Here is a 20046-nt window from a genome sequence, read left to right on the forward strand (position 1 = left end):
GAACAGTTAAATAATCTCCAGATGATAACTCAAGAGTGCTTGGGCCTAGGATCATGAAAGTTTATAGGGAGGTTGATCATGAACAGCAGATGACCCCTATTGATTTTGAGGTCAGCAGGTCAAAGGTCAAGGTCACAGAGACCTGGAACAGCTAAACCTTTCCGGACGATAACTTGAGAACGCTTGGGCCTAGGATCACAAAACTAGGGAGATTGGTCATGACCAGCAGATGACAAAATTGATTTTGAGGCCAGCAGGCCAAAGTTCAAGGTCAAGGTCACCGTGACCAAGAACAGTAGAACTTTTATGAGCACTGACCAAATAATTTCTGTTCCTTGTGCACTTACTGAATGCCTCAAGGGGGGCATTTCATGTTCTAAGAGCTCTTTTTATCCCCCGACGAAAGTCGGAGGGATATAGTTTTGGAGGACTGTTTAGGAGTTTGTAAAACATGGTGTAAAAGGGTTGTTTAGGAGTTTGTAAAACATGGTGTAAAAGGGTTGTTTAGGAGTTTGTAAAACATGGTGTAAAAGGACTGTTTAGGAATTTGTAAAACATGGTGTAAAAGGACTGTTTAGGAATTTGTAAAACATGGTGTAAAAGGGTTGTTTAGGAGTTTGTAAAACATGGTGTAAAAGGACTGTTTAGGAATTTGTAAAACATGTTGTAAAAGGACTGTTTAGGAATTTGTAAAACATGGTGTAAAAGGACTGTTTAGGAGTTTGTAAAACATGTTGTAAAAGGACTGTTTAGGAATTTGTAAAACATGTTGTAAAAGGACTGTTTAGGAATTTGTAAAACATGGTGTAAAAGGACTGTTTAGGAATTTGTAAAACATGTTGTAAAAGGACTGTTTAGGAATTTGTAAAACATGGTGTAAAAGGGTTGTTTAGGAATTTGTATGTAAAACATGGTGTAAAAGGACTGTTTAGGAATTTGTAAAACATGTTGTAAAAGGACTGTTTAGGAATTTGTAAAACATGGTGTAAAAAGGACTGTTTAGGAATTTGTAAAACATGGTGTAAAAGGGTTGTTTAGGAGTTTGTAAAACATGGTGTAAAAGGACTGTTTAGGAATTTGTAAAACATGTTGCAAAAGGACTGTTTAGGAATTTGTAAAACATGGTGTAAAAGGACTGTTTAGGAATTTGTAAAACATGTTGTAAAAGGACTGTTTAGGAATTTGTAAAACATGGTGTAAAAGGACTGTTTAGGAATTTGTATGTAAAACATGGTGTAAAAGGACTGTTTAAGAATTTGTAAAACATGGTGTAAAAGGACTGTTTAGGAGTTTGTAAAACATGGTGTAAAAGGGTTGTTTAGGAATTTGTAAAACATGGTGTAAAAGGACTGTTTAGGAATTTGTAAAACATGGTGTAAAAAGGACTGTTTAGGAATTTGTAAAACATGGTGTAAAAAGGACTGTTTAGGAGTTTGTAAAACATGGTGTACAAAGGACTGTTTAGGAGTTTGTAAAACATGGTGTAAAAGGACTGTTTAGGAGTTTGTAAAACATGGTGTACAAAGGACTGTTTAGGAGTTTGTAAAACATAGTGTACAAAGGACTGTTTAGGAGTTTGTAAAACATGGTGTAAAAGGACTGTTTAGAAATTTGTAAAACATGGTGTAAAAGGACTGTTTAGGAATTTGTAAAACATGGTGTAAAAGGGTTGTTTAGGAGTTTGTAAAACATGGTGTAAAAGGACTGTTTAGGAGTTTGTAAAACATGGTGTAAAAGGACTGTTTAGGAGTTTGTAAAACATGGTGTAAAAGGACTGTTTAGGAATTTGTAAAACATGGTGTAAAAGGACTGTTTAGGAATTTGTAAAACATGGTGTAAAAGGACTGTTTAGGAATTTTATGTAAAACATGGTGTAAAAGGACTGTTTAGGAATTAGTAAAACATGGTGTAAAAGGGTTGTTTAGGAGTTTGTAAAACATGGTGTAAAAGGACTGTTTAGGAGTTTGTAAAACATGGTGTAAAAAGGACTGTTTAGGAGTTTGTAAAACATGGTGTAAAAGGACTGTTTAGGAATTTGTAAAACATGGTGTAAAAAGGACTGTTTAGGAGTTTGTAAAACATGGTGTAAAAGGACTGTTTAGGAGTTTGTAAAACATGGTGTGAAAAGGACTGTTTAGGAGTTTGTAAAACATGGTGTAAAAGGACTGTTTAGGAGTTTGTAAAACATGGTGTAAAAGGACTGTTTAGGAGTTTGTAAAACATGGTGTAAAAGGACTGTTTAGGAGTTTGTAAAACATGGTGTAAAAGGACTGTTTAGGAATTTGTAAAACATGTTGTAAAAGGACTGTTTAGGAATTTGTAAAACATGGTGTAAAAGGACTGTTTAGGAGTTTGTAAAACATGGTGTAAAAAGGTTGTTTAGGAATTTGTAAAACATGTTGTAAAAGGACTGTTTAGGAATTTGTAAAACATGGTGTAAAAGGACTGTTTAGGAGTTTGTAAAACATGGTGTAAAAGGACTGTTTAGGAATTTGTAAAACATGGTGTAAAAGGACTGTTTAGGAATTTGTAAAACATGATGTAAAAAGGACTGTTTAGGAGTTTGTAAAACATGGTGTAAAAGGACTGTTTAGGAGTTTGTAAAACCTGGTGTAAAAGGGTTGTTTAGGAGTTTGTAAAACATGGTGTAAAAGGACTGTTTAGGAGTTTGTAAAACATGGTGTAAAAGGACTGTTTAGGAGTTTGTAAAACCTGGTGTAAAAGGGTTGTTTAGGAGTTTGTAAAACATGGTGTAAAAATGACTGTTTAGGAGTTTGTAAAACATGGTGTAAAAGGACTGTTTAGGAGTTTTGAGAACATGGTGTAAAAGGGCTGTTTAGGAGTTTTGAGAACATGGTGTAAAAGGGTTGTTTAGGAGTTTTGAGAACATGTTGTAAAAGGGTTGTTTAGGAGTTTGAAAAACATGGTTTAAAAGCTTGTTTAGGAGTTTGGACAATAGGGTGTAAAAAGGTTGTTTAGGTGTTTGTAAAATATGGTGTAAAAGGACTGTTTAGGAGTTTTGCAAAAATGGTGTAAAAGTGTTGTTTAGGAGTTTGTAAAATATAGTGTAAAAGGGCTGTTTAGAAGTTAGGAGAATATGGTGTAAAAGGGTTGTTTAGGAGTTTGTAGAACTTGGTGTAAAAGGACTGTTTAGGAGTTTGGAGAATATGGTGTAAAAGGGCAGTATAGGCATTTGTAAAACATGGTGTAAAAGGGTTGTTTGGGAGTTCGTAAAATATGGTGTAAAAGGACTGTTTAAGAGTTTTGAGAACATGGTATTAAAGGGTTGTTTAGGAGTTTCGAGAACATGGTGTAAAAGGGCTGTTTAGGAGTTAGGAGAATATGGTGTAAAAGGGCAGTATAGGAGTTTGTAGAACTTGGTGTAAAAGGACTGTATAGGAATTTGTAGAACATAAGGACTTGGCATCTACAATAGACATAAGAAAGCTTTGTTCTCTTTTTGTGTTATCCTTGGTATTGATTATATATCAAGATCAATTGCACTTTAATGTTCACATTTATTATGTTGACATTGAATTTGTATTTGTTTTATGATATATTGTCTATTTTACCACAATAAATTCTTTCTATCTAACTCTAATTCTTATAATAGAGGAGACATTATGATAAGATGATCATTTTCTATTTCATTTAAAATAAAGATATATCAGTGTATTCACTGTTTTAATATCAAAGTGATTTATCAATATACAATTTTGATTTTGAAATGATGTATCAATGTATAAACTGTTATAATATTGAAGTGGTATTTCACTATTTAAACTGTTATAATATCAAATTAATATATCAGTGTATAAACTGTTATATCAAAGTGATATATCAATGTATAAACTTTCGTGATATCGGAGTGATATATACCAATATATAAACTAGTGTAAAATTGAAGTGATATATCAATGTATAAATTTTTATGATATCAAACTGATATATCTCTGTATAAAGGCAAGAATTGTTGATTTTATAAAGTAATTTCTGTCTGTCTCTCTCTGTCTCTCTCTCTCTGTCTCTCTCTCTCTCTCTCTCTCTCTCTCTGGATTAGTGGTTTGATGAATATTTCAAGAAACACAATAAGCATTTTAAATGACGTATTTGTAACATGAATCTTCCTTTTTACTAGCATCTTTACTATAGAGTGAGATTAAATATCAGACATAGATTTCAGTGTGTGTTCTAAGCTATATTAAATAGAAATTCGCAAATATTGTAATTTAACAATAAATTGGAATTTATATCAGCCCTATGACGCCATTTGTGTCAAGCATAGTGTTTTATAGTCGTAACAGTGTTATTTTTTGAGAATTATGGATGAACTCTTTCTTGTAATATTGGATAATGTTGGAATGACAGAATTTGATTGTAGAATTCTCTAGCTATATTATAAGCTTGTAGGAAAGCGGGGAACAATAGATGTCCATTTAATACAGAAGGATTTCATAGTGACAGATCTCTTTAAGATATCTTCACTAGATGAGGATTGTAACAAATATAATATTATTATAGTGGTCAGTGAAGAAATAGTTTTGCTCCATTTAGTATAATTATCATAGAATTGTTGTAAAACTCAATAGAATATTTAAGCGTTATGACTAAGTTAGATATATAGAGAGCTATTCATTGAACATATTTCAACGGCTTATTGATGGGCAACTATAGATAATAGATTGAGATATCACTTCAATATTATGACAGTTTATACATTGATATATCACTCTAGTATTATAACAGTTTATGCACTGATATATCACTAGTATTACGACAGTTTATGCACTGATATATCACTCTAGTTTTACGACAGTTTATGCACTGATATATCACTCTAGTATTACGACAGTTTATGAACTGATATATCACTCTAGTATTACGACAGTTTATGAACTGATATATCACTCCAGTATTACGACAGTTTATGCCCTGATATATCACTCCAGTATTACGACAGTTTATGCCCTGATATATCACTCCAGTATTACGACAGTTTATGCACTGATATATCACTCTAGTATTACGACAGTTTATGCACTGATATATCACTCCAGTATTACGACAGTTTATGCACTGATATATCACTCCAGTATTACGACAGTTTATGCACTGATATATCACTCCAGTTTTACGACAGTTTATGCACTGATATATCACTCCAGTATTACGACAGTTTATGCACTGATATATCACTCCAGTTTTACGACAGTTTATGCACTGATATATCACTCTAGTATTACGACAGTTTATGCACTGATATATCACTCTAGTATTACGACAGTTTATGCACTGATATATCACTCCAGTATTACGACAGTTTATGCACTGATATATCACTCCAGTATTACGACAGTTTATGCACTGATATATCACTCTAGTATTATAACAGTTTATGCCCTGATATATCACTTTGATTGTGAAATGGTTTGTAGTTCATTAATGTATCAGTTTGATACTAACAATAACTTTTACATTGGTATATTAATTTGATTGTTATAACAGTTTATACATTGATATATCACTTTGATTATTATACATTGATATGCCACTTCAATATCATAAAAGTTTATACGTTGATATATCACTATGATATAATAACAGTTCATATATTGATACATCACTTCGATCAAAATTTGCAAAATGCACTCAAAAAGGGTTAAAAACTTTTTAAGTTTTAAAAAATTTGATCCTTTCTTAGTAACCATATTTGTTCTTTCTTTAAATGGTTTTGACAGATATTAAGACAGTGTGATAAATTTTGGAAACATTTTGATAGCTTGAACCATTTAACGAGAAATTGCACTAGTAATAATGGGGCACATTGACATTTGTGATTAAAAGAACATTAATTTTCTTCTCTAAATAGTTTCCAGTTCCAATAAAATTGTAAACTTATTGTAATTCTTTGACAAGAATTGTTCATATTTTCAAACAGAACTCATCTTAGAATAAATAGAAAACATAAATTGAACTTGTATTAATTGGTTTGATACAATAGATTGAATCAACAATAAAATTCTTTAATGACAGTACCCCATAAATAGTAATGTATATAGAGTGTTTGTGCTCATGATTGTGAAGATAGGCTCAGAATATTGTGTTGGCTCTAGTAAATATGATTAACATATGAGACATCCCATTACTTTGTATGGAAATATTTTATCATATTATGAAGACTGGAGTGATAGTAAAATGTCTGAAGGAAAGTGATTTCTTATTGGTTTAGGTATAGGTTATAGTTGAATACAGCAGTTTTAAGATATTAATTTCGAGCAAGTGTTAGCGAAGCAGAAATTAATATCTTACAACTGCTGTATTCAACTTATAACCGTCTTGCAGTTTGCCGTTATATTTAATACAAATTTGAACAAAATGGGGCAATTCCATTGGCAGAGCAACTTGGGAGAACTGTAAACTAAGTTACAAGTAATAGTGTTTAATTTTTGGTGTTGATTATAGGTATTTAAGTAAAAGGTTACAGAGATGGAATCAAAAATTCTAGTACAGTTTGTAGAAAATTTAGTTTCGAAATGAAATAGTTTCTGTATTTGTAGAATCTACTGCTTAATTTTTGTCTTTTAAACTGGACTTAACTGGACAAAATTTCACTTGTTGATTTATTGAAATGCATTGTCTTGAATTTTTTTTAATTAAAGTGATGAAATAAGGTTCAATAGAAAATAAACGAGGACTAAGTTTTATCTATAGTGACGAATATGGGTGCATGTACTTCAGCAAAACGAAGATATTATAACAATGGAATAATATCTCAGTAAGTGTGAAATATCTTCTGTTATTCTATATCTGTTTTATTTATCCAGTTGTGAACGTTTAATTGCAACACGTGACCGTTCAGTATTGGATGCACGTGCATACAAAAAAACCCCAAAAAACTGTATTTTCCGTATTTGGACTGTTCAGTAGTCTCATGTTAAACATACGATAAAACCCAGAACGCGTGAAAATGCTCCGAATGTAAATCTGGTAAAGTAGGCGCTGTATGTACAGAATTAATTATGCGTCTTAAAACCAGGATTATTTGTTTGTAAATACAAAAACGAAAGTGCAAGTCATGGCAATGCTGTCCGATTTGGATATAAACACATTATAAATAAACAAAAGCTAAAAAGTACAATTAAAAAAACATAATCTGATGTAGGGATTTTCGAAAAGGTGGTTGAAACAGGCTGTCCAGGCTAAAACAGAAAATTGGAGGACATCAGTCCAGACCAGAGTTATCTGAGAAGTTTTAACATTGTTTTGTATAATATAATTATATTTGCACTCATGCCAAGCTGGGAAATACAGAAAAGGTAGAATAATTAAATACAATATTCAGTGAATCATTTTTAATTTAAAGTAAAAATAAAATAGATACAGAATAAAAAGGTTATTTAACATTGTACTGTACAATACGAGATATATTTGGACGAGTACCCAGCTGAGAAAACCATACTGGACAAGCCGTAGCAAGGTTACCGGAATACTTGCCAACTAAAGAAATTCTTTTAATATGTACTTTGTAATCAAATCTGTTGTCTTCTTCTTTTTCTTGGCGTTCACTGCCTACACCGTCACCCCTGATTCAGGTCTTCCATCTTGCCAAAATCTGTTGTTACTGATTGCATGTTTATACTCGTTAAACTGCGATGCCCCATTTTGTATGTAGGTATATTTAGTCCCATACCATAGTCTACCTTGAGGAGCCCTGGGATTCTGTGATAACTTTAAAAGTACTAGATATTTTTCAATGAAACTTTGTACAAAGATAGATGACAAAATTGACAGTATGCACATCTTCGTTTTTATTGCAGTGGCAGAAAGTGTTTTGACTCTGGCAACAAATAAACCAAAGTAATTCCTAGAGTATAACATATCCACGATAAGTTTCAAAACTTTTTAAATAATTATGTCTCCCCACAGGAGACATATTGTTTTTGCCCTGTCCGTCCGTCCATCTGTCCGTCCGTACGTACGTCACACTTCATTTCCGAGCAATTACTGGAGAACCATTTGACCTAGAACCTTCAAACTTTATAGGGTTGTAGGGCTGCTGGAGTAGACGACCCCTATTGTTTTTGGGGTCACTCTGTCAAAAGTCAAGGTCACAGGGGCCTGAACATTGAAAACCATTTCCGATCAATAACTAGAGAACCACTTGACCCAGAATGTTGAAACTTCATACGATGATTGGTCATGAAGGGTAGATGACCGCTATTGATTTTGGGGTCACTCAGTCAAAGATCAAGGTCACAGGGGCCTGAACATTGAAAACCATTTCCGATCAATAACTAGAGAACCACTTGACCCAGAACGTTGAAACTTCATAGGATGATTGGTCATGAAGAGTAGATGACCCCTATTGATTTTGGGGTCACTCCGTCAAAGGTCAAGGTCACAGGGGCCTGAACATTGAAAACCATTTCCGATCAATAACTAGAGAACCACTTGACCCGGAACGTTGAAACTTCATAGGATGATTGATCATGAAGAGTAGATGACCCTTATTGATTTAGGGGTCACTCCGTCAAAAGTCAAGGTCACAGGAGCCTGAACATGCAAAACCATTTCCGGTCAATAACTAGAGAACCACTTGACCCAGAATGTTGAATGTTGAAACTTCATAGGATGATTGAACATGCAGAGTAGATGACCCCTATTGATTTTGGGGTTAGTCAATTAAAGGTCAAGGTCACAGTGGCCTGTTCATTTTTGGAAATAACTTGAGAACCACTTGACCTACAATGTTGAAACTTAATAGGATGATTGGACATGCAGAGTAGATGACCCCTATTTATTTTGAGGTCACTTGATCAAAGGTCAAGGTCACAGGAGCCTGAACAGTGACTTGAGAACCACTAGGCCAAGAGTGTTGAAATTTAGCGGACTGACTGGACATGCCAAGTAGATGATCCCTATTGCAGCCAACCATCAGTGTCTCTTTGACTTCCGCTTCTGACCCCTATTGACTTCTTGCCTATAGGACTTTGCATTTTGGGAGACATGCGCTTTTTTTACAAAAGCATTTTCTAGTTTTATTAGAACTTTTCTCTTTTTGTATTTATACATATTTTTCTTTAAAATTCAGTTATGTTAGTAACTGCAAAATATAACAGAATGAAACTTCACACTTCCCTTTGCTGTCATAATTCCACAGTAAGAACAAAGAGTCACAATTCTTGCCATCATTTTGATTTAATTATCCCCCCTTTTTGTAATAGAACACTTTGTTCTACATGATTGGAATGTGACTTTGTTCTACATGATGGGAATGTGACCTTGTTCTACATGATGGGAATGTGACCTTGTTCTACATGATGGGAATGTGACCTTGTTCTACATGATGGGAATGTGACTTTGTTCTACATGATGGGAATGTGACCTTCTATTCCTGTTTTCTGTCTTGGACACGTTTTTTATCCCCTGCTTTAAAGTTCATAACAGAAATGCAGTTTCTTGAAACTTGTTCTTGAATTGTCTGAATGAGCTTGTTTAGGATCAAGTAATGAAATTACTTGCAGCTTTAAAGTCTCACTTACAATAAAAGTGTCAATTCAGGAACAGCTGTCAGTTCTTATAATTCCAGAATGATATCATTTTACACGCTAAGAGGTGACTATTTGAAGAATAGGTAGAGCTATTGGACGCGCCCATTTGGTAGTGTCTGTGTTGGCATCCCATTGTGGTTAAGGTTTTGTATGTAAGCTTAAATGTATCTCAATAACCACTTGTGGGAATGGAATGAAACTTTACACACTTGCTCACTGTTATGAACTGACTTACATTGGCTAGGTTCCATAAATCTTGTTTTGCTTCTTCTCTTGTTTTTTGATGTAGTAATGTTTGGTTAAGGTTTTGTATTTAAGCTGGTATCTCATTAGCTACTGAGAGGAATGGATTGAAATGTTACACATTTGTTCTCTTTGATGGTCTGACACGCAGAGCACAAGTTCACAACTTTAAATTGCATTATAAGCTCACCAAAGCAAGAAGTGCTCAAGGTGAGCTATTGTGACCGGTCATTGTCCAGGGTCAGTCGTGCGTCATCCGTCGTCCGTCAACATTTTGCCTTGTGAACACTCTAGAGGCCACATTTGTGACCCAGTCTTTATGAAACTTGGTCAGAATGTTAGTCTTGATGATCTCTAGGTCAAGTTCGAAACTGGGTCATGTGGCTCAAAAACTAGGTCAGTAGGCCAGATCAAAGGAAAAGCTTGTGAACACTCTAGAGGCCACAGTTGTGACCCAATATTTATGCAACTTGGTCAGAATGTTTGTCTTGATGATTTCTAGGCCAAGTTTGAAACTGGGTCAAGTTGGGTCAAAAATAGGTCAGTAGGCAAGATCAAGGGAAAATCTTGTCAACACTCTAGAGACCACAATTTAAGTTTGAAACTCATGAGAATTAGTCAGAATGTTTGTCTTGATAATCTATAGGTCAGGTTTGAATCTGGGTCATGTGGGGTCAAACTCTTGGTCACACAGTCAGATCAAAGGAAAAGGTTGTGAACACTCTAGAGGCCACATTTGTGACCCAATCTTTATGAAACTTGGCCAGAATGTTCACCTTGATGATTTCTAGCTGAGGTTCAAAACTGGGTTATGTGGGGTCAAAAACTAGGTCATTTGGCCAGATCAAAGGGAAAGCTTGTGAACACTCAAGAGGCCACAGTTGAGACTCAGTCTTTATGAAACCTGTTCAGAATGTTATCTTGATGATCTCTAGGTCAGGTTTTAATCTGGGTTGTGACCCATTATTTATGAAACTTGGTCAGAATGTTAGTCTTGATGATCTCTAGGTCAAGTTCGAAACTGGGTCATATGGGGTCAAAAACTAGGTCAGTAGGCCAGATCAAAGGAAAAGCTTGTGAACACTCTAGAGGCCACAGTTGTGATTCAGTCTTTATGAAACTTGGTCAGAATGTTTGTCTTGATGATCTCTATGTCAAATTTGAATCTTGGTCATGTGGGATCAAAAACTAGGTCACATGGTCAAATCAAGGGAAAGGTTTTTAAACACTCTAAAGGCAACTTTATGAAACTTAATCAGAATGTTTGTCGTGATGATTTCTAAGTCAGATTTGAAACTCGGTCATGTAGGGTAAAATACTAGGTCACCTGGTCAAATCAAAGGAAAAGCTTGTGAAAATTCTAGAGGTTGTGATTCAGCCTTTATGAAACTTGGTCAGAATGTTTGTCTTGATGATCTCGATGTCAAATTTGAATCTTGGTCATGTGGGGTCAAAAACTAGGTCACATGGTCAAATCAAGGGAAAGGTTTTTAAACACTCTAAAGGCAACTTTATGAAACTTGATCAGAATGTTTGTCTTGATGATCTCTAGGTCAAATTTGAAACTGGGTCATGTTGGGTTGAAAACTAGGTCAGCAGGCCAGATCAACTCTGGTGAGCGATATAGGACCATCATGACCCTCATGTTAGCTAGACTTAGCACACCTTTGTTAGTTTTGCATGAAAGTATGTATAGCTATCATTTAAAGGTATATAGCTTTGAAACTTAATTTTTCTTTTTCTAGGTCAATAACCAACTGCATAGGATCAAGTCCCGTAACTCTGACATGTATTTTGGGCAAATTATGCCCCCTTTAGGACTTGGAAAATCATGGTTGAAGTTTTGCATGCAAGTTACTATCTCAAAAACTATTGCAAATATTGAATCAAAACTTTTGTCATTGGAAAAAAATAAAGACACCTGTTCTGGAGGACCAAAAGGTTATATACCCAAGAGAATGCTTAAGCCTTGCATAAAATTCCTACTTTTAACCACATATATTTTCTTAGGATTCCTTTGAGAAAATCTTTGGTATTGATTCCTTTTAATTGAATTTTAGGGTCATCATTGACAACTTAAGTCATTTATATTGTGTAATGTCAAGAAGAAATCTCTAAATTCTTCCTGTGGGAACTAATATGCCTGGTGGAAGTGTGTATATCTCTAGTATTTTTTGGCCGGACAGGCAAAAGCTGAAGAGAAATAAGTAGAATGCTATGTTTTAGTGGCTGCTATGATTTTTACCAGTCACCACAAAATTGGTATTTTGTTGAAAACAGAAACCACTGGCGCCAGATCAGAAAGAAAATGCCTCTGTACATGTTATACCCTACCCCTAGGTATTCTGTAAGAACCATGGTCGTGAACGGGAAAATATACTAACCCGTTTCAATCGCGCATTTCATACCTAAAACACGCAGTGGGGTAAATGTGTACTATGGATATCAAACAAGTGGTAATTTATCTTCCATTGTGTACCGGTCACTTTTTTGAATACCTTTTATCTTAGAAAAACAACGCGTAGTTTATAGTAATTTCAACATTACACAAAAAACTTGCTTGAACTTCCCTGGTGAAGTTCCGTTCTAGATTACAAAACCATTCTGATTGGCTGTTGTAAAAATGTATGTCAATCGTCATTTTACTACACGTGTTCGCTAAAATGTGAAAATGCAGCAAAATGTGCAAAATGAATAAAATATACAGAACAGATGTAGACCAATGTACGATTTCAAATTAAAGATCATATACAAGATGAATTTCATTCATCATTTCGAGTTTTAGTGTAAAATTGTGATTTTTTTAAAATCTGTTTTTGTTTGTTTACGTTTCGCCAAACATGTGCGCACTGCCGTGACCTCTAGACCGGATGTTCATTAGGGAAGTTCAAGCAAGTTTTTTCTGTAACGTTGACGAAAGCATACAATATGTGGATAATCTCAGTAATATGGAATATTGAGACAATGTGACTGGTGCACGATGGAAGATAAATTATCGCTTGTTCAATATACTAGGTATCCATTCACCGAACTGCGCGTTTAAGTTGAGAAATGTACGATTGAAACGGGTTAGTGCACTTTCCCGTTCATGACCATGGTTCTTATAGAATACCTAGGGGTAGGGTATACATGTACAGAGGCATTTTCTTTCTGATCTGGCGCCAGTGACAGAAACCAGAATAGTTTAAGCCTATTAGGAATATGTTTGTGTAACTGTTAGATGTTAAAGATCATTGAGCATAAAATACTCATCTCAAGGACCAGTCTCTCAAGTTTGTTTAAATGGTTCCACTTGACCTTTTCAAGTTACTGTCACAGCTTATAATAAATTAAAAAATAAAACTTTAAACAAATTTTCATGGGATGCGTGATGTTACATTTTCTTATACAGACGTGTATTGTGACATACTGCAAGTTTATTATATCTCATTTCCACCCTTGTTATCCGAATAATACGAAATGATGTGATAATTCCAAAATGCTACAAACTGGAGGAAACTTGGTATGGACATTGTTTTTGTCAATATTTTCTTATTACTCATTCTGATCGTTTAAAGTATTATAACTGATTTAACATGGTTTAGAAGCTGTACCATTTGCATTAAACAATTTGAATATGGGCATATTGTTCAGTATGGAGAGCCCAAAACAATGTGTACATTTTGCTTCTGAGAATGAGTTTGGCGATTCAAAGCGTTGTCAGCCTCATTTAATGGACTTTAGGTAATGAATATTATTTTGTATTATTCAGTTATTATATAAACAATGATATGAACATGTTCAAAAGTTTTTATTTTAGATCAAATAACCCAAATTGACAAATATATAAGCTTATGTAGTAGTTGATGGATACTGACCCAAGTGTTCACAGAAATTTCAAAGATAAAGCCCAAAATGCTATGAGGATAATAGCCAATGTTGTAGTTTGAAATTTTGCATATGCTGTTCTAAAGGTACTGGTTATTGTATATTGAAGAAGTATACTCATAAAATGTGGTAACTAATGGCTGTAGCTTGCCCAAGGTAATGTTTTATACACATGGTCAATACCAGATGTTCCTTAAACATTTTATCAAAAGGGTAAATGTCTATATCTTTGTAAAATTCTGTTACTCATAAAATGTGGTAACTAATGGCTGTAGCTTGCCCAAGGTAATGTTTTATACACATGGTCAATACCAGATGTTCCTTAAACATTTTATCAAAAGGGTAAATGTCTATGTCTTTGTAAAATTCTGTTTTAAAACTCAAGTCCGCTGTCAGAAGGTTCTAAAGCTTACATGCCTGTAACTTTTCTGCTAGATTTTGGTAAAAAATTAAACAAGCCAGAACAGGTAAATTTAACACCTGAATCTACATGTGCTGAGATTTCACAGGGGGAGGGGGTATACCCATATTTAGAAATTAAGTATGCTAGCGGTCTGTTAGCATTTTAAGAGTGTGGAAATAATGGCACTTTAACAGGTCAGTTTTGCTGGAATATGTTGAATACTGCTGTGAATTCATAGAAGTACATTCCCGTAATCCCTTAACTGATAATAGTTTGATGTTGTACATTAATAATTTAGTACATTTGTTAACTTTTCCATACAAAGTTGTCTCCTACCAAAATTTCATCTGCAATACAAGACTCACATGCATTTCTATACTGAAATATGAAGAGTTGGTCCCAGTGTATAGGATAAGATCTACGTTCATTGACTTAATATTTGTTCAATATCCCCTTCCCTCTTCTTCTGTAAGTTCAATACATTAAGTTGGTGTTACAAATTGTAACTGAGATCAATTATTTTTGCTTTGTTCCTTGGGCTATAATAACCATGGTATTTTGACTGCTGTTCAAAATCTGTGGAATATTTTGTGGTGTTGAAAATCCTGGGCATTTTTGAAGACAGTAATATACGTCTCGTAGATCTTGGTAGGATGAAGATAACCTCCAGCCAAACTCCAAAAGCCATTTCTAAACAAGCTAAAGATCTGTATGGGTTGACCGCCGGGTACCCCTACCAGCACTGAAACAAGCGCTTATATATGGCCATACCTTTTCGGCATTCTTTATCAGGTCTTTATCCAAAGTCATCATTCGGCCTATTTCTATAATTGTAAGAATTACATTCATGGAGAGAGAATGTTAATTTTTTTTTCCGATAACACATGAGGCAAAAACTCTTAATCTGCGATGGGTTTCATATGCTGTACTTATTAGGTTGCTGTGCCTGTAACCAGTACAACAAGAGCTGTCGAAGGACAGCAATGCTCGACTATTCAACAGCCTTGTCAACTGAATTAATACAAAAGTCGAAAAAGGGGAATAATTTTGTTCAAATGGGAAAAAGGATTTTGGAACCTTCACAGTGTTATCAGCTCATGACTGAGTGTGTGAAGTTTCAATCCTTTCCCATTAGTGGATACTGAAAAACTAGCTTACATGCAAAAACTTTCAAAAACCTAAAACTGCTAAGTTGAAAAAGGGGCATAATTTTGAAAAGATGTAAAATAGAGTTATGGGACCTGCACAGTGAATGTCAAATCACGACAGTGAACAAGACAGTGTGTGAAGTTTCAGTCCATTCCCATTAATGAGATACTAGCTTACATACAAAACCGTAACCAAGAATTTCTAAGTCGAAAAAGAGACATAATTTTATAAAAAAGCAAAATAGAGATGAAACCTGTGCAATGTAGGTCAGTTTATCACAGTGAATAAGTGTGTGAAGTTTCAATCCATTCCCAGAAGTGGTTACTGAGATACCAGCTTACATACAAAACCTTAACCAAATCGGGACGCTGACGTCGACGCATGGGTGAGTCTAGTAGTCTGGGTGAGTCTAAAAATCGTTAACAGGTTCATATCATCATGTTGTTACAAACTCATTCACAAAAACATGTCCACACACACAAAACTGGTCAATGCGTAATGGTATGTAGATAAAAGAAGTCAATGATGGATATTATCCACTTTCAAAGACAACACATGTAGGGCATTATCCATGGTCATTTTCAGCTATTATCCAATTTTCACACACGGATCAATATAAATGGTTTTGACATAAAAACGGCAAATGTAAACAACTTACTCTAAACTATGTCAGATAATGAAATGGTAGAGCTGTACATACAGTGAATTACAAGCATAAAAAACAATTCTAAATATTTTTTATGAATTTTCAAACTAAACTTACATGGATTTTGTAAACTATTTAACATACTGTGTATTGTATTAACAAAAATAAAGTGAAATAATTTAAGTTCCATGGAAACAAATCAGCATTCGTTCTTTTTACAACATCTGGTGGTTAAAATCTCTTATCAAGCCACAGCAACTTACCGAAAAACCTGAAATTTTCAGAAGCGTTCATCTGTCATTTTGTAGCATTTTGGAATTATCACATTATTTTGTATTATCCGGGTAACAAGGGTGATTTCATTACATGTGCGGATCCAGAGAGGGGGGGAAGGGGGTCCTCGTGTCCGGACCGCCCCTAGAAAATCCTAAAAAAGGGAAGAAGAGAAGAAAATGATTTTTCCAAAAGGCAACATTAGAACCGCATTCAAGGTGTATGTGGCTGCTACTACACATAATGACATAATTCATAGTTATGTTAATTATCTCAAAGAAACAAAGAATTTTACCTTTAAGAAAATGTAATCTTATGTAAAATTGCAGTGAAAAAGATGTTCTGAAATGCTTCTAAAATGCCCCAGAATGGGGTGGGTGGGAGGGCATGCCTGGACCCCCACTAGGTGGTCGGCTACTTATAGTTTTTCTATTTCAGCCAGTTCAACAAAAACTTATTGACAGCCCTGTACTTGTAAACTGCTAACATCTACAAAAATCACATCAAATTATTTAGCGTATAAAGACACATGTTAGACATAGTAAGGTTTTGGTCGACCACCACCCCTGAGAAAATTGGCTGGATATGCCAATATGCTAGGTAGCCCAGGAGGACAAACATTGCATAATAATTATATGATGAACTAAATAGAGAAGATTACATGATTGTAAGTTTGCTAGGTTAAAGTTTTGCATGCAAGTTACTATCTCAAATACTAGTGCAAATATTGAACTGAAACTTCACTCGTTTCTTCGGGTTTATAAAACTAGGTGATAGCATCAAGTCCCACACTCTGACATGTATTTTGCAAAATAATGTCTCCTTTTGAACTTAAAAACTTGTGGTTAAAGTTTAGTTAATCTCCAAAACTAATGCAGATACTGGATTGAAACTGAGACAAGAGATTTTAAGCTCATCTGATTTTTTGAAAAAAAAATGATGAGTTATTGTCATCACTTGAGCGGTTGTTGGCGTCGGCGTCGGCGTTGCCTGGTTAAGTTTTATGTTTAGGTCAGCTTTTCTCCTAAACTATCAAAGCTATTGCTTTGAAACTTGGAATACTTGTTCACCATCATAAGCTGACCCTGTATAGCAAGAAACATAACTCCATCTTGCTTTTTGCAAGATTTATGGCCCCTTTTGTACTTAGAAAATATCAGATTTCTTGGTTAAGTTGTATGTTTAGGTCAACTTTTCTCCTAAACTATCAAAGCTATTGCTTTGAAACTTGGAATACTTGTTCACCATCATAAGCAGACCCTGTACATCAAGAAACATAACTCCATCTTGCTTTTTGCAAGAATTATTGCCCCTTTTGGACTTAGAAAATCAGTTTTCTTGGTTAAGTTTTATGTTTAGGTCAGCTTTTATCCTAAACCATCAAAGCTATTGCTTTAAAACTTGCAACAGTTGTTCACCATCATAAGCTGACCCTGTACAGCAAGAAACATAACTCCATCCTGCTTTTTGCAAGATTTATGGCCCCTTTTGGACTTAGAAAATATCAGATTTCTTGGTTAAGTTTTATGTTTAGGTCAACTTTTTCTCTTAAACTATCAAAGCTATTGCTTTGAAACTTGCAACACTTGTTCACCATCATAAGCTGACCCTGTATAGCAAGCAACATAACTCCATCCTGCTTTTTGCAATAATTATTGCCCCTTTTGGACTTAGAAAATCATTTTCTTGGTTGAGTATTATGTTTAAGTTGACTTTTCTCATAAACTATCAAAGCTATTGCTTTAAAACTTGCAACAGTTTTTCACCATCATAAGTGGACACTGTACATCAAGAAACATAACTCTATCCTGCTTTTTGCAAGAATGATGGCCCATTTTATACTTAGAAAATCGTGGGTAGGACAATATTTCTATTACACAAAAAAAATCAGATGAGCGTCAGCACCCGCAAGGCGGTGCTCTTGTTTAACATTTAGGATAATATTCCTACTTAGGTTGTTTATCGTATTTATTAGAATGATTCAAAGAGGGAAAATTGATCTTTTAGAATTTTTCTTGATTTCCTTGGGATTGTTGTAAAGAACATAATAGTATTATGTGTATAAGAATGTATTTAATTCTTTTGGGATGTTACTGTTGTTTGTTGAGAAAAAAGACAAAATCCTCTTATATTCTAAGTATTCTCTTAGGTAAACATAAATAAAAGAAACTATCTATATGAAATTGAGAATAAGTTAAAAAAAAAAAAAATGAAAGCATGATTTTCTCTGTTTATGTAAAAGGCAGGGGGACTGTAGATGTTTTTGCCAACCAAGAGCCTATATAGTGGATGTATAGGGGATGTATAGTAAAATATGGTAAAATTCTACTTTTCAGTGTTGGCTCTAGGGCAAGCTGGGAAAGATGGACACCTCAGATTTATCATATATTTCATTTAGAACATTATGTCGTTTTAGCTTAATTGCAATGAGTATTCGTTCTTAAACAGCTTTTAGCAGACATGATCACAATATAAATTTTCTACACACGTATGCAATGCTTTTTGAAATTACAACTTCTTTATTTTGTTGCAAGTCTTCCCGAAGGTTTAGGCAATTTTAGGCAAATACTATAAAGACAATCTTGACAATCATCCATTTATCATCAATTTCCCAAGAAGCAAGCTAAAAATGCTTTGCCCAGACAAACAGTTGCCAGTTAATTTCCTTTCATTTGTCAGAAATATTTTTTATTGTTTTAGTTCAGTATGTGTTTAGTGGAACTGATCATCTTAAAAGCGTACTAACTTAGCATGAGTAACTTTGCTTTTTCATGTAATATGCACATAGACCACATGATGATGTAGATGGTTCATTAAATAATACTGACCATAATTACCTCAAAATAGCAGTAATCTATTCATTATGTCTCCCACCACACAGTGGTGTGGGAGACATATTGATTTACTCCAGTCTGAGTGTGTGTGTGTATGTGTGTGTGTGTGTGTGTGTGTGTGTCACAAAGCTTGTCCGCACTATAAGTCGAACATTACTCATCCGATTTTCACCAAACTTAAACAAAATGTGTTTGACCATAAGACCTCGGCCAAGTTTGATAACTAGCCAAATCGGTCCAGGTGTCTTAGAGTTATAGCCCTTGAATTACCAAAAATCGGCCTTTTTACTCTTGTCCGCACTCTAAGTCGAACATTTCTCATCCAATCTTCACCAAACTTGAACAAAATGTGTTTGACTATAAGACCTCGGCCAAGTTCGATAACTAGCCAAATCGGTCCAGGCATTTTGGAGTTACGGCCCTTGAATTATCGAAAAATCGGCCTTTTTACTCTTGTCCGCACTCTAAGTCGAACGTTTCTCATCCGATCTTCACCATACTTGAACAAAATGTGTTTGACCATGATACCTCGGCCAAGTTCGATAACTAGCCAAATCGGTCCAGGCGTTTTGGAGTTACGGCCCTTGAATTACCGAGAAATCTGACATTTTACTTTTATCCGTTCGATAACTAGCCAAATTCGTCAAGGCACTTTTGATTTATGGCCCTTGAATTACCGATTGGATCCACTCATCCAGACCATCTAATTGGATCCACTTGTCTAAACCATCTAGAGAAACTAGACATTTTTCATCGGGGCAGTTGTGGGAGACATGCGCTTTTCTCCAAAGCATCTCTAGTTCCATATACTTTTCATGAAAACAGCCTGTTAACGGCCCCTATTATAGAAGAAAAAAAAAAACCTACACTATGTTATACCAGGTCATGTAGCTAGTTTCAGGAACCATATGTAAAGACAATGAATACATGAGAACATCTGAGACTTTCATCAATATCAAACCCAGCAGTCATCTCTTTATGTATGCTTTTGCACAGAATGATGTCCATTTTTTCCTTTCGTTTCAGAGCAAACCTTGATCTGGCAGAGAAATGTCACAGAGCAGAATGTAAGTTAATGTT

At 34.7% G+C, this 20046-nt stretch overlaps 1 protein-coding gene across 1 annotated transcript in view; it reads left to right on the forward strand.

Annotated features, from left to right (window-relative positions):
- The window catches only part of LOC123552874 (inositol 1,4,5-triphosphate receptor associated 2-like), a 105216-nt gene that overhangs the window by 62771 nt on the left and 22399 nt on the right, over positions 1 to 20046 (forward strand). The window contains exon 15 of the mRNA XM_053542197.1: positions 19993 to 20033. Coding sequence (XP_053398172.1) covers positions 19993 to 20033 — 41 coding nt within the window. The remainder of the gene's footprint in view (positions 1 to 19992; positions 20034 to 20046) is intronic.

Source organism: Mercenaria mercenaria, chromosome 4, assembly GCF_021730395.1.
Source record: "Mercenaria mercenaria strain notata chromosome 4, MADL_Memer_1, whole genome shotgun sequence".
Classification (NCBI taxonomy): Eukaryota; Metazoa; Mollusca; class Bivalvia; order Venerida; family Veneridae; genus Mercenaria; species Mercenaria mercenaria.